The sequence below is a fragment of the Chenopodium album genome, chromosome 10, assembly GCF_948465745.1.
Source record: "Chenopodium album chromosome 10, dcCheAlbu1.1, whole genome shotgun sequence".
Taxonomy (NCBI): domain Eukaryota; kingdom Viridiplantae; phylum Streptophyta; class Magnoliopsida; order Caryophyllales; family Amaranthaceae; genus Chenopodium; species Chenopodium album.
In genome coordinates this window covers 41105162-41119659 of record NC_137843.1, presented here as the reverse complement: position 1 = coordinate 41119659, position 14498 = coordinate 41105162, and the positions used below count along the sequence as shown (strand labels likewise).

General features: G+C 31.2%; 1 protein-coding gene across 1 annotated transcript; it reads left to right on the top strand.

Moving 5' to 3' along the window:
- The first annotated feature begins 568 nt into the window (after positions 1–568).
- On the top strand, positions 569–13957 carry LOC145562438 (protein NRT1/ PTR FAMILY 4.3-like). The gene is made up of 5 exons (XM_081622713.1): positions 569–945; positions 5736–5953; positions 8832–9272; positions 11460–11602; positions 12933–13957. The coding sequence occupies exons 1-5, from the start codon at positions 789–791 to the stop codon at positions 13834–13836; spliced, it is 1863 nt and encodes a 620-aa protein (XP_081478839.1). The 5' UTR covers positions 569–788; the 3' UTR covers positions 13837–13957.
- The last annotated feature ends 541 nt before the right edge of the window (positions 13958–14498 follow it).

Below are 14498 nucleotides of genomic sequence, written 5' to 3'. Positions count from 1 at the left end.
GGGAGTATCATCCAACACAAAAAACATACTTCCTCTATTTTTTTTAGTTGACATCTTTCTATTATCACGCTTGTCAACGCATGTTTTTAACGATTAATATTTTTAATTATCAATATTGTAAAATTATAAAAAGTGAATATTAATAAAATATACATTGAAACGATTCAAACAAGATCCCACATTAATATATTTTATCGTATCTATAAACCTTCAAAAACGAGTCAAAACATGTTATCTAAATAGTGTAAAAATCAAACGATATCAACTAAAAAAAATTAGAGAAAGTAATTAGCCAACAACTAAAACATATCAGTCAAGTTTGCCGCACATAATTTCTCTTGCAAAATTGACTAATTACCCCGTTAGTGGTTCTACTATTTCCATTGACTTCTAAGTCCGGAAACAATACCATACTTGTTTCTCTGACGATTTACAGTAAAAATTGTGACATCATTTTTCAACCAACAGTCCTTTTCTTTTCCTTTTCCTTTTCCATTATTTAATATTATATTATTTTAGGAGTATTCATTCCCCTCCTTTCGAAAACTCTATCTATAAATAATGGACCAACCCACAAACTCTGTCCTTCACTCAAAACTCTCCCTCCTTACTTTTCACTGATTCTCAATTAAAACATCAAAACAAAAAATACACTGAAACCCAAACCCCCCTCATTCTTCATGTGCTCTCTTTCCTAACTGTTGTTTTATTCCGCAACATTTTATATTGCTTTATAAATAATATTTCTATTACTTAGCTAAAGAAGTATATATATACGAAAGACAAAAATGGATTTAGAGAGGGGAAAATCAGTGCAGAGTAACAAGAATAATGGAGAATCAGGGATGATTATTGATGAAAATTTAAGTACTACTGTTGATTGGAGAGGCAGACCTTCTAATCTCAATAAACATGGTGGGATGCGAGCAGCTGTCTTTGTCCTTGGTATTTTTCCTATCTTCCTCAAATATAATATTGTACTCTTAATCATTTTTCAGATTTTTACTATATTTACTCATCTCTTCATTTTTCAGTATTGATCAAAAATTATAGTGATATACTTTTTTATTATTTTTTTAAAACATAAATATTTAACCATAGCTTATGCGGAGTGGTAAACTACTCTCCTGTTCCACAATGACGTTCTTGTTTGTAATTTTTGTCTTTTTTAAAAAAGTAAAAATCTTCTAAATTTCTCTTAATATATAAGAAAAAATATAATTATGTGGGATCTAAATTAATTCGTCTTGGTGAGTAAATTATTAATATCTAACTTTTATAATTTTTGCTAGTGTGAGATTAAAGATATTTGAGGTTAAAGATAAGTAAAAATTTATATCGATTTACAAATTAAAATAGGAACATCATTCTGAATCGGATAGATTAATGTTTCTAGAGAAGTGAATGACTATGAAAAACATGTATATAATGCAATATATATTTCCACTGTTCCACAAATATTGTAACAATTACTATTTTAGGAAATTTCACAAATATTACAACATTTTCCTGTTTGTATCTTTTTTTTATTATTTCTATCCCCTCATCACATGGGTCTATATATTTATTCGTGTCCCCCTCATTCATGTTGCATTATTATGGAAATGGAAATAGAGGCATGTGAGTGTGACAAAAATAGATAAAGCAAAATGAAAGATAAGGTGTATGCTAAAAAAAAAAAAAAAAAAAGAAAAGAGAACGAGCTAATGTAATACAATCGTCGTGTAAAAGCACATCAAAATAAAAATAGATACGGAGTATACATTAATAGAAGAAATTCAATTCAAGTAATTTTTTAATTTCATCTTTCCATGTTTTTCATAATATATGGAAACTAATGCGTCACTTTCGAATAGAGGCTACTCATAATTATATGCAGCTAATAGCAATGGTGAAAAAAATAACTTAATAACTTATTACTTTCTCCGTTTCATAATTAGAAGTCTGTTTATTTTTGCTTTTTGGGTGTTTAAAATTAGAAGCATATTTCTATTTATAAATAGTACTTTTTGACAATAATACCCTATTTTTGATGATTTGTCTTTTTTTTTTTTTTTTGTATTTTTGACATCAATTTCTAACACTTTTATCTTTCCATCTTTTCAATAATTTTCAACCACTTTTTTTTTATTCTCTATCTCTCTTTAACCACATATGCATATTTGTACTCCTAACTAACTTTCTTGATTTCCGTGAAAAAAGATAAATAATTTTCTAATTATGAAATGGAGGGAGTATAAGATCGTAGATGATTATGATAATTACTGTATAGACAACTATTATACCAAAAAATTACGGAGTACTATTTGATTCCTTATTTAATGGATTACATTGGATTATACCATAAGAATTTAACAAGGTTTGACCAGCTAACTTTCACAAATTATTTGAGGTCTATAAGATCGTGTCGGACCAAACATAAAATTCAAATAAATCCACCCCCACCAATGTTTTGTTATTTTGTATGGCTTCGTATAACCCAAAATAATTGAAAAGGAAAATGCCTTTTGTCTTTAAAGTTGTTTTATATGAAGGACTGATCCATTTACCCCTTGGAAGAATTAAATAAGGAGCGTTTTTTGTTTGAGCATGACATAAAGTTAAACAACCTCAAAGCTTTGCTTGTCTAATAAGTCGATAAGTATAATAATTAAGCTACTACTTTTAATTTTTTTTAATTAGGAATTGAAGTAATTTTTTTAATTACCAAAATTGGTTGCTCAGGTAGCAAGATTACGATGATTATAAGAAACTATAATGAACCAAGTAATTTTCCCATTGAAAGACAGAATAGCCAAGAGTAATAGAGTATGTAGGCATGCATAAAATAAGTTATCCTAAGGCAATGGCCTAACTAGAAATTTTACATTAAGGGGCCAAGATCAAATGTACGAAGTATTTATATTTTTCATCTAGAAATAATTTTTAATATTCCATTGCACAACTTTTAAAATTTTAAATACTAAGCTATAATAAACCTTATGAAAAATATCTCATCATAAACTACCGCTACATTTTCAAAAATTATAGTACTAAATTTTATTTCAAAAACTTTATATTAAAAAAGAAAAAACCCTGTATATAAGTATACTGCTGTAGTACTACAGTAGCAAATATAAAGTCTTTGAAAAAAAAAGGGTGTGGTAAGAGTCGAACTCTTGTCTCATGGGAAAAAATCCCTTCAATTTCCACAAGGTAAACCAAGTGAGCTACAATGTGTAAGCTGTAATCTTATATGTAATTAATTTTTAACTAAATCATAGGGGGGCCATGGCCTACCCCAGCCCCCCCTTGATTCCGCCCCTGCCCTAAGGAGTGTTGGATGACGGAGAGGACGAAGACGGACTATTAGCAAAAGTTGTGTGAGTGACAAAATCGCGGAGCAAAACCGAAGGAAAATTTTCCCTCAAACCACGACCCAAATCAGAGCCGTGTTCTGCTGCTAGCTGGGGTCTGCCTGCTGGCAGCACCGGGGTCTGCCTGGTGCTGCTGGGCAATGGTGGCAGAGGGGTGATGCTGGCCAGCGCCCACAGGTTCTCCAGCGCCCTAGGCAGTAATTGGGGCTGGATGTGGCGTGGCTGACCCAGCGGCCGAAGGATTTCCAGCGCCCTGATCAGTGGCGTTGGATGTGCTTTGATCATTCGCTTCATTGGCCATATTTTCAAAAGTGTTGTCTCAATTGTATCAACAACATGATCAGCCAAAGAATGCTCCGCAAAATCTTCATGAATAACATCATTCACCTCATAAGTCATACCTAGTCGAATCAATATTCACAACATCCGGACTACCAAACGGAAACACATCTTCCACAAAATTAACATCCCGAGACACAAAAAATTCCTTTCTTTCTAGATCAAATAATCGCCACCCTTTTTGACCAAAAGGGTACCCCATAAATATACACGTACGACTCCTACTAGCAAATTTATCCCCTTTGGTTTTTTGATTATGAGCGAAACAAAGACAACCAAAAGTGCGAATTGCATTAAAAGATGGAGGTTTTTGAAAGAGAATTTCACAAGGAGTTTTATTTTGTAAGAGAGGAGTTGGAGTACGATTAATCAAATGGGTTGCGGCAAGAACACACTCCCCCCCCCCCCCCAAAATATATTGGCAATTTGGCTTGAATCGTCAAAGCTCTCCCAACTTTAAGAATGTGTTTGTGTTTTCTCTCGACCTTCCCATTCTTTTGTGGAGTCCCCACATAAAAGGTTTGAAAAATAATACCAGTAGCACTAAAATAATCATGCAAACAATTAAATTCAGTGCCATTATCACTTTGCACAACTTTAATGGTTTGAAAAAATTGCCTATCAACCATTGCAACAAATGCTAAAAACATTCGAAAAATCTCAGATTTATCAACCAACAAGTAAATCCAAATAGCTCGGGAATAGTCATCAACAATAGTAAAAAAATAACGAGCTCCACACGACGAGACATGTCAATACGAACCCCACAAATCACAACATATTTTCTCAAAAATCCTAGAGGCCCTACCATCACTCAAAGGAAATTTATTTCTAGGATATTTAGCAAGCATACATACCTCACACCCTTTAGCAAGATTATGTTTATTGCCACTGGCATGAGGAATTAACTTAACCACTTTTTCGGAGGGATGACCCATTCGACGATGCCACAACTCCAAGGTCGAGGTTGCTTTACCCACATCAACATGATTCAACGAATCCGAATTGTTAAAATAGTATAGTCCGTCTCTCCTAACTCCCGTTCCAATCAGCTCCTTCATCTGGTCCTATACAACACACATATAAGGGTTAAATTGGACAATACAATTAAGCTCATCGGTAATTTGTGACACATAAAGCAAATTGTAACTCAAATTAAGGACATAAAGAACCCCGGTTAGAATGAGCTTGTCCGACAAACGAACAGAACCAATTAAAGAAGCCAATACGGTGTCACCATTGGGAAGACCAACAGGACACTCAAAACTCTGCGTATCGAACAACCAAGATTTGTTTCCGGTTACATGATGAGTTGCCCCTGTTTCAATAATCCAAGAGGTAACATCAAATTTCCCATCCAAACGATTGTTGGGAACATTAACATTACCAAACAATCTCGTAATTGCATTAGAGAAGAAGCCGTCGGAAGAAGTACTCGAAACAACATTATCCGAATGATTCCCCCCCCCCCCCCCCCGCTGCCAAAACCCTCATGACTTCGATCGGAGCCCTCACGTCCCCGTCCTAGCCCTGTACGAACCATGCAAATTTCAGTGATAGGGAACGATGGAGATGTTTCATCATCTCTGGACATTTTATGAGTTTGAAAAAAAATCAAGAAATTTAACCTGCTCTTGTTACCATGATAAATTATAGAGAGAATATGATAAATTGAATAAACTCAATTGCTTAAACTTCATTGATCACGGCCATAGCCAATAAAATACAAGGTTTCCCTAATCTGATAGGATTAGGAAATATCAAAAGATATCAAAAGATTATATTCTAGGCACAAAATATAGCAACAAAAATCATATAATTTCCTAAAATATATCCTCAATACAATTACTTGCTTTAAAAATTAATAAGCAAAAGCAATTGTAATTTAAGTTGGTAAATTTTTTTGATGTGATATCTAAGAAATGAGATCGAATCCTGTTTATATTATTGTTACAAATTAATTGGTGATAATATTATTCTTAGAGCAGATGGAACAATGATAAGAACTAAAAAGTTGTTTGTATTTCTAAAAAATTGCAGGGTTACAAGCGTTTGAGATAATGGCAATAGCGGCTGTGGGAAACAATTTAATAACATATGTGATAAATGAGATGCATTTCCCGCTTTCAAAGGCAGCCAACATAGTTACAAATTTTATTGGCACCATTTTCCTTCTTGCTCTCTTTGGTGGCTACCTTTCCGATTCTTATCTCGGCAGCTTTTGGACCATGCTCATCTTCGGCTTTGTTGAACTTTCTGTATGTCTACTCTTACCTTCTTACTCGACCTATTATGTTAACAATATTCGCCACATATATACACCGTATGTTTTATTAGGTATGAAAAAAGACAGTCATTGATTTCATCGTTTTATGGATGGGAAGGATCCAATTAGCGTAAAGGTTTTGAAAATAAAACAATTGTGATAAACTTAAATTTTACAATGGTCGTAAGTGACTATTATTTTCAACGAAAGGAACGATTATAGTAAGATTTTAACTAGGTTCGAGTATATCAGTCTATACACCATTATAATATTTAGGTTATTTGGGGGGATCTACAAGTGTTATGAGATTGATTTTCATATTGCATTTTTAATATAAAAATAATTTACAAAGGTCGTTTAAAATATGACTACCTTAATATTTTAATGATAGACAGTATGAGTGATCTATTTTGTCACACTATATATTGGGCATAATTAGTATTCTAATTTCTAAAATGCAAATGTAATTTTTGAAAATTTTAATCCAACATAAAATAAATATTTTTCGAGAAACTATAAAATAAGAGTAAAAATTAAATAAATAAAACTAAAAATTTGATAAATTAAAAAAATGACAATAATAATATTTTATAGCAAAAATAGAGTAATATAATTAATTACTTGGATAAAAATACATTAATTTTAAACTATATAATCATTAAAATATTATGATAGTCATATTTCAAACAACCACTATAGAATTTTCAAAAAATAATATATATCTAGGATTTGGATCAATTGGTTATCATTGCATTATACTTTCACTAATTGCTTGTACGAATATATAATGTAAGTGGTTCTAACAATAGATGGCGAAATTTTGGCACTTTGCAAAATGCGCCCTTAACTACCTTCTCTCGTTCTCATAGGCGTGGACCCGTTTCTCTCATTTCTTTCACTAAGCTGTAGTATCATTACAATTCTACCTTTTTAAGTCCGTCTCGTCAAAAAAAAAAAAAAAAAAAAAATAAAAAAAAAGTCTGTCACGTCACCTCAGTTGAAAATTTATTTTTAATTATTATTTTTTTTTTCTTAAACACAGAAAATTTGGCAATTGCAGCCATTTAGAATTTGTATTTTGTAAATTGCAGTCATTTAAAAAAAATTACAAATTACAGCCCAAAAGTTTTTATAAATTGTAAATTGCAGCCCGATTCAAGTTTTTCATTGATTTACGTGTCGAAAAATATTCGATTAAGGTTTACGTGTCGAAATCGTTGATTTAATCAATATTGTGATTTAAAATGGTCATTAAAGAGAGAGATTCAGAGTAAAAAAAAAAAAGGGTAATTGTTCGCAAATTAGAATAACAACTAATAAGTTGATTATATGAGTAACCATCATCCACAAAGTTAAACCCATTTAATCGTAGTTATAACTTTTATCACTCAATTAATATTCTTATGAGTGAAGTGGTTACATGCCTACACCATTGACTATTGGTGCATGACCACATACAACAAGTATTTGTGTTAATCAATTTCTGGTTACACTAAAAAAAAAGGTTTTAGACAAAGTTGCCCCCACTTTCGGGTTTGCACCTTGACACAAAAAATTAATATAGATTATGTACCTAAAAAGTAATACAACTGTACTCAGCATATATATATCCTTATAGGCTTTTCCAAGACATTCCAAGACAACCACAAAACTAACTTGTTAATTTCTTTTTTATTTTTTTATTTTTTTATTTTTTTTAGTGATGTGATATAAAGTGCAATACTATAATTGAGATTTAAGACTTTTATTTAGCGTCTTTAATATCAAATCAAATTGAATTTATTTGGGTACTACTTCCTCAGTCTCTAATTATTTGCTCCACTTTCCTTTTTAAGGTATCCCCAAAAATTTACCTCATATTACTTTTGGCATGTTTTTCCACCTGTACTCTCGCTATCTCTCTCCTTATTGATATTGGTGTCAACCCATGTGCACCATTTTTTGCCCAAACCCTTAATAAAGTGAATTTATGATTTAGGGCAAACAATTAGGAACAAAGAAAGTAATTCTTTTGTCTCCATTATTTATTTTTTTAAACAATTCTTTTGTCTCCATTATATATCATCGTACATCTCTACAAGTAAAATCAATTAGGAAACTCTGTTATCATTTTGATGCAGTGTTTGAAAATTTACACTATTTAGTGTTCACATGTTCCATTTGACTATGTCTATAAAATTTACTTCCTGCGTTTCTTTATACTTGCAACACTTCCCTAAAATGGAAATGTTATAATAGTTGCAACACATTATAAAGGAAAGGTTTTATGATAAAAATTTATACTATTATTTTTATTTAAAGCACATAACCCACTTGATTATGCTCCTAATAACCTTTTAACCTTATTTTAAATGTATTATATCATAAGAGGTCCACTTTTTTTTAAATATTGTGATTAAGTGTGTGTTTTAATTCTAAAGAAATGGAGGGAGTGTATGTTAGGCAAAATATAGTCATGTGAAATTTTATTAGATTTGTCTTTTTTTATATATCCAATTTTAACATTTTTTATTTATCTATAATTAAAGAAATGTATGAAGGGTTGAAAATATAGGTTGGCAAATGAAAAAGTTGCAAATCAATCATCAATTAACCAAAGCCTTAATCTCACAAGTGGTGTCGGCTACATATATGAACCAAAAGTGATTATTCCATGTAGTCATTGACAAAATTATTCTTCTCCATCCCTTATGATCCAATGCATGCCTCATCCTCATACAAATCCATATACTTCATTTCCTTCCTAACTCCTTCCAACCAAGTCATTTTCGGTCTCCCTCTCCCTCGTACAATAAAATTATTTTCTCGTTTAAAATTCAAAAAAATAATAAGTGAGCTCATTAATTTGATATATTGGCTAAAAAAACCAGGGGTTCATCTTGCTATCAGTACAAGCACACCTACCACAACTAAAGCCAGCAATGTGCAACATGCTAACACAAGACAACACTGGACAAATTTGCGAAGAAGCAAAGGGAATACAGGCTTTAATATTTTTCGTAGCACTTTACTTAGTTGCATTAGGAAGTGGATGTGTGAAGCCTAATATGATAGCTCATGGAGGTGATCAGTTCAACTCCAAGCAGTCTACCCAGCTTTCGACATATTTCAATGCAGCCTACTTCGCGTTCTCCGTTGGTGAGCTTATTGCCCTTACCGTCCTCGTTTGGGTCCAGACACATTCTGGTATGGATATTGGGTTTGGTATCTCAGCCATTGTCATGGCTATGGGGTTAATTTGCTTGGTTTCTGGCACTCTTGTTTACAAGAACAAGAGACCTCGTGGAAGCATTTTTACTCCTATTGCTCAGGTATTAATATTTGTACATGTTCATCGTTTGTGTTTTGCACTTTTGCATGCATGTTAATAAGTCGTGGATTTATTGGGGGACATAACATGGAAACACATACGAAGTAATATATACCTATCACTTTATTCATGTAGAATTGTTAATTATAAATGTCATACATAATATCTAATTATTTAGAATATTAATGCACATGTGTGAATCATTGGGTTTAGAAAATAATATGGGTCTCCTTTATACATAATAATTGTCTCTAGATTTATAGATAAGCACAAATCAAAGTAATTGTTCTTGCATATGTACCTAATCTTGGATTTGTTAATTATATTGCACTTGTTATCGCAGTATATATTTTTAAAATAGTCACATATATTATTTTATTATAGGTATTTATAATGATTATAGTTCAATAAACACAACCTTTAGTTATACTATGAACATTTAGTACATGTTTGTTATTGTATAATTTTATTAAAGGAAATGGATAACGCTAAGTAAGGAGGCTAACATTTTTCTAATCAAACAAAAACCTCAACATTTTTCATATTTCATATTACATGCGATAATAGTTCAAATATGTCGTTTTAGTTGACGAGGATGCACACAATTTGTGGCGAATATAGTAATAGGAATATTGGTAAAGATATATATACGTGGACACAAAACTTCTTTTTTACCTTTATATCACTTCGATCATTAGAACATTGACGGAAAATAATTTGACCTTTCACATATTTTGTTTCCAAATTTTCTAGTGCATACTATCAACAAATAATAAGGATATTACTTAGTACGTACTACATAGTAGTATTTCTTTAATATTTGACTTTACAAGTATATAGATAAGCTAATACTACCTCCAATCTACATACTATAGGTTTTTTTTTTTTTTTTTTTCCAAAAAAATTAAAATAAAAAATCTGTTTATATATACTTTATCCTTGGTTGTTGGTCGAAAAATATCATTGGTTGTTGGTCGAAAAGGTTAAATGACGATGTGGTTGCTTAATAATTGTGGTTTATTCCCAAAATCACGAGTATTACATGTAGAGAACTGTTTATGGCGTAGGCAATAATTAAGAATTTAAAGCTACAATAGGTATATTCCATTACAATTGTAACATAGTAGTTTTATAATACAATAAATTAAAACAATAAGACGTTAGTAAAATATATCTGAGGCTTTATTAAATATGTAGTATATTTTAATCAAAAAAAAAAAAAAAAAGGTAGTATATAGTTTCCGATGATCTTGGTATCTAGGATAGTGGATAGAGGTCGTTGCTAAAGGGATTTTTCTTATATAAATATTTAATTAAATGAGCATAATATGACATGAGTGTTGTCTACTGATATAAATTAAAACAATTTTCTAAGAGCTCGTTTGGCATTGCTGTATTTTTCTGTTTTTTGGTTTTTTGTTTTTTAAAAGTATATAATATATGTCCCATAATGAATTAAAAATTATTTAAACTTATTAAAATCATGATAATTTTGAATACTGACAATAAAAAAGTGGAAACACTTTTATCTTGTTTCCCGTTTTTGGTTTTTAAAAAAAAAGAAATAGAAAATTAAAAACCAAAAATGATACCAAATAAGCCCTAAGTCTATTATTTATATTCAAGTTGAGTTTATTTTGATCACATTATTGTCGGCAACAATAGGACAACGATATAAGAAATGGCTCCATCATAAATAACGGAGTATTATATTACTGTCTATGAACTAACCAAGGTTTATTATCTTGATTGATCTTTTGATATACTTTTCTATTGACGGTTCAAAGGTACTAGGATAGTCCATTATTTAAATTTGTATAATTAGTTGGCAAATATTCTAAGTTTTGGCAAATAGGAACATGCATGAACAGAAGACATAGTTTGTGATATTAATGATACTTTTTCTGTTCTTTTATTGACATATCTTTATATTTGACACAATTTACATATGTAGTATAAATTTAATTTTGACTACGTTTGTTACTTATAATTATGATTAATTTAAAAAACATGTCGAAAGAAAATGAACAGATTAAGTATTATTGTCAGTTGCCACTAATAATCTTCTTACGACAATCTATTTTTGTGTTTTTATTTTTTCACTATCAACCAAAAAACCTACACCACCTTAATAAGGTATGATTGTTTCCTTCTATCTGCCTGCCTAACTCCACCTTCATATATACAGGTATTTGTGGCCGCATTTTTAAAGAGAAAGAAAGTTTGTCCATCAGATGTAAAGGTGCTTCATGGGAATACTAATGCCAACAACCTTCATCACTATACCAGTTCCAATGCATCTGACAATCTCATTCATACAGAAAGATTCAGGTAATCCAATCCAACAAAAATGTTCATTCTTATCTTTTCTTCTTAAGTCAAAACTTGCTTTATTTCATTCATTTTTTTTTCTTTTTTTTTTTACTTATGCACCCAGTCACCCACTATCTAATAATAATGATTACTATGTTACAAAGTCTTAAGAGATGAGTCTAAGGAAGTGCATGCTACAGTTGATAGGAGTAATGTGTAAAGTGTAAACTATGAGACCATATAATAATAATAATTCCACTTGTTTTGAGGGTCTGTTTACACTGTATTGTCTTGCCTCTGAAATCATCACCACTATCTCATAATATATGCATCATATTCCCGACCTTGTTAAGGGCTAGTACTAGTACCATTACAATAGAATGGACAGAAAAAGCGCATATTGATTGGTGTTCTTTCTAAACTCTTTTCGCTTGAAAACTTCGTATGTACGTCTCATTTTTTGGTACTCCATCTGTCTCTTATTGTTTATGTCAAATGATCCAAAAAGATTTCACATAAAGTGGCCTCATGATGTAAATTAAATAAAAGGAGAACGAAGGAGTATGTACTTTCCTTTGTTTATTATTATTATTATTATTATTATTATTATTATTGCTGTTGTAGTTGGCTTTCTTTTGGGATAAAACTTGTTAAAAACATGTGTCATGATTATGGTTTAATTTGATTACTATCCAGTGATAAAGTTAGTGAAGACTACCTATATTTTAGTATCACTAATTTGGGCTTGAAAGTCAAAGACCTTTATCACTATTGCCACCCCAAATAATAACAAATCTTTAATATATCAAATGTTTTTGTGGGTTGTATCTTTTGTGTCAAGGCAACAAACTTTTTTGGAACATTCTATAACACCTTGGCTTATAATAGAAATTAAAAGCCACCTTCACTTGTCTCCCTTTACTCTCTAATGACGTTATAAGTTCAAACAATAATTATGACTTAAAAAAATATAGAACTAATATGTATAACTATAACTTGTTAATCCTACATTTTTTCATTATAAACACATTAGTTCCTTATGTAGGTTTAATGCTAAAATTAGTTAAATAATACGAAACATTCATTTTTTTTTAATTTTTTTTTTAAAGTAACGGAAGAAATATTTTAACTTTAATATTCTATTCAATATTATACTCTTATGTCCCTATTAATTCAACTTTGATTGTAATATAATGGTTTATATATTTTTAATATAGTTAGTTTGTTGGTAGTGAAAAAAAGAGTACGTACTCATTAACTTTTAATTAATCTTTTTTCGTAGCATAAATCTTTCATTACCAATATGTTTAAATAACTTTATTTGTGAAAAAATTGTACATTTCATCAGATTCTTAGACAAAGCATGCATCAAAGTAGAAGACGGATCAAACTACAAATCAGAAGGAGCATGGAGATTATGCACAGTTACTCAAGTAGAACAAGTGAAAATCTTAATCTCAGTACTTCCAATCTTTGCTTGCACAATAGTTTTCAACACAATATTAGCTCAACTACAAACATTTTCAGTCCAACAAGGAAGCCAAATGAACAATAAACTCTCCAAATCTTTCAGCATTCCACCCGCTTCTCTCCAAGCCATCCCTTACATTCTCCTCCTCTTCCTCGTCCCTCTCTACGACAAATTCTTCGTCCCTTTTGCGCGTAAATTCACTGGCCACGACTCCGGTCTCTCCCCTCTCCAACGCATAGGGACCGGCCTCTTTATCGCCACCTTTTCAATGGTCTCGGCTGCCCTCATGGAAAAACAAAGAAGAGACACCATGGTTCACCACCAAAAACTCCTCTCCATCTTTTACATCACACCACAATTCCTCGTTTTCGGGTTGTCCGAGATGTTAACTGCCGTAGGTCTTATTGAGTTCTTCTACAAGCAATCCTTAAAAGGGATGCAATCTTTTCTCACAGCAATGACTTATTGTTCTTACTCCTTCGGGTTTTACTTTAGCTCTGTCTTGGTTACCCTTGTAAATAAGGTTACTTCCTCTTTATCCCCTTCTAATAAGGGATGGTTGAGTGAAAATGACCTTAACAAAGATAGGTTGGATTTATTCTATTGGTTGTTGGCTGGTCTTAGCTTCCTCAACTTCCTCAATTACCTCTTTTGGGCACATTGGTACTCCTATAATCCTTCTGTTATGGCTACCTCTCAGCAACATGTTTCGCCCGAGGACTTGAACTCTTCCAAGGTTAATGAGGATAATAGTGTTGCTTTTATTAGAAATAAACCTTAACTTAATTAACTAGATTATGTACATTTCATAATGTTCATGATATATTATATTTCTAGCTTATATATATGTATGTAGTTCAATAACTAGTGTACTAAGTTTGGAGTGTATTAGGAATGAGATATACCGTTTGTGTACCCCTTCATTTCAAATATCAGGCTAATTTAAACTTCTGAAGTAGTAACAATGCTTGGTGTTTTATGTTTAACTTTTTTTTTTTTTTTGGTAATTTTTGTACATTATTTTTTCAATTTAAAACATTTACAATTCTTTCAAATCTATGCTTTCCAATGTACCAAAATTGACCATTAAACATTTTTATCGACGATTATTGAAAAGATAAAATGTCAATTTCTAAAAATTTATGTAATTCGGATTGATACATTTACTTTTGTTAATATATAATATATAGTGTAAGTCAAAAGTGTCAAAAGTGTCAGTAATGAAATATATATTACTATGTTAAGGAGTATATTTTAAATGAATAAGGTCATGCTCTATGAACCTAATCAATCAATCAATCAAAGCCTTAATCCCAAAAGTGGGGTCGGCTAACATGAACCAAATTTGATTATTCCGTGTAGTCATCAACATAAATCTTTCTCCTCCATCCCTTACGATCCAAAACTTCATCCTCACGTAAATCCATGCACTTCATATCCTTC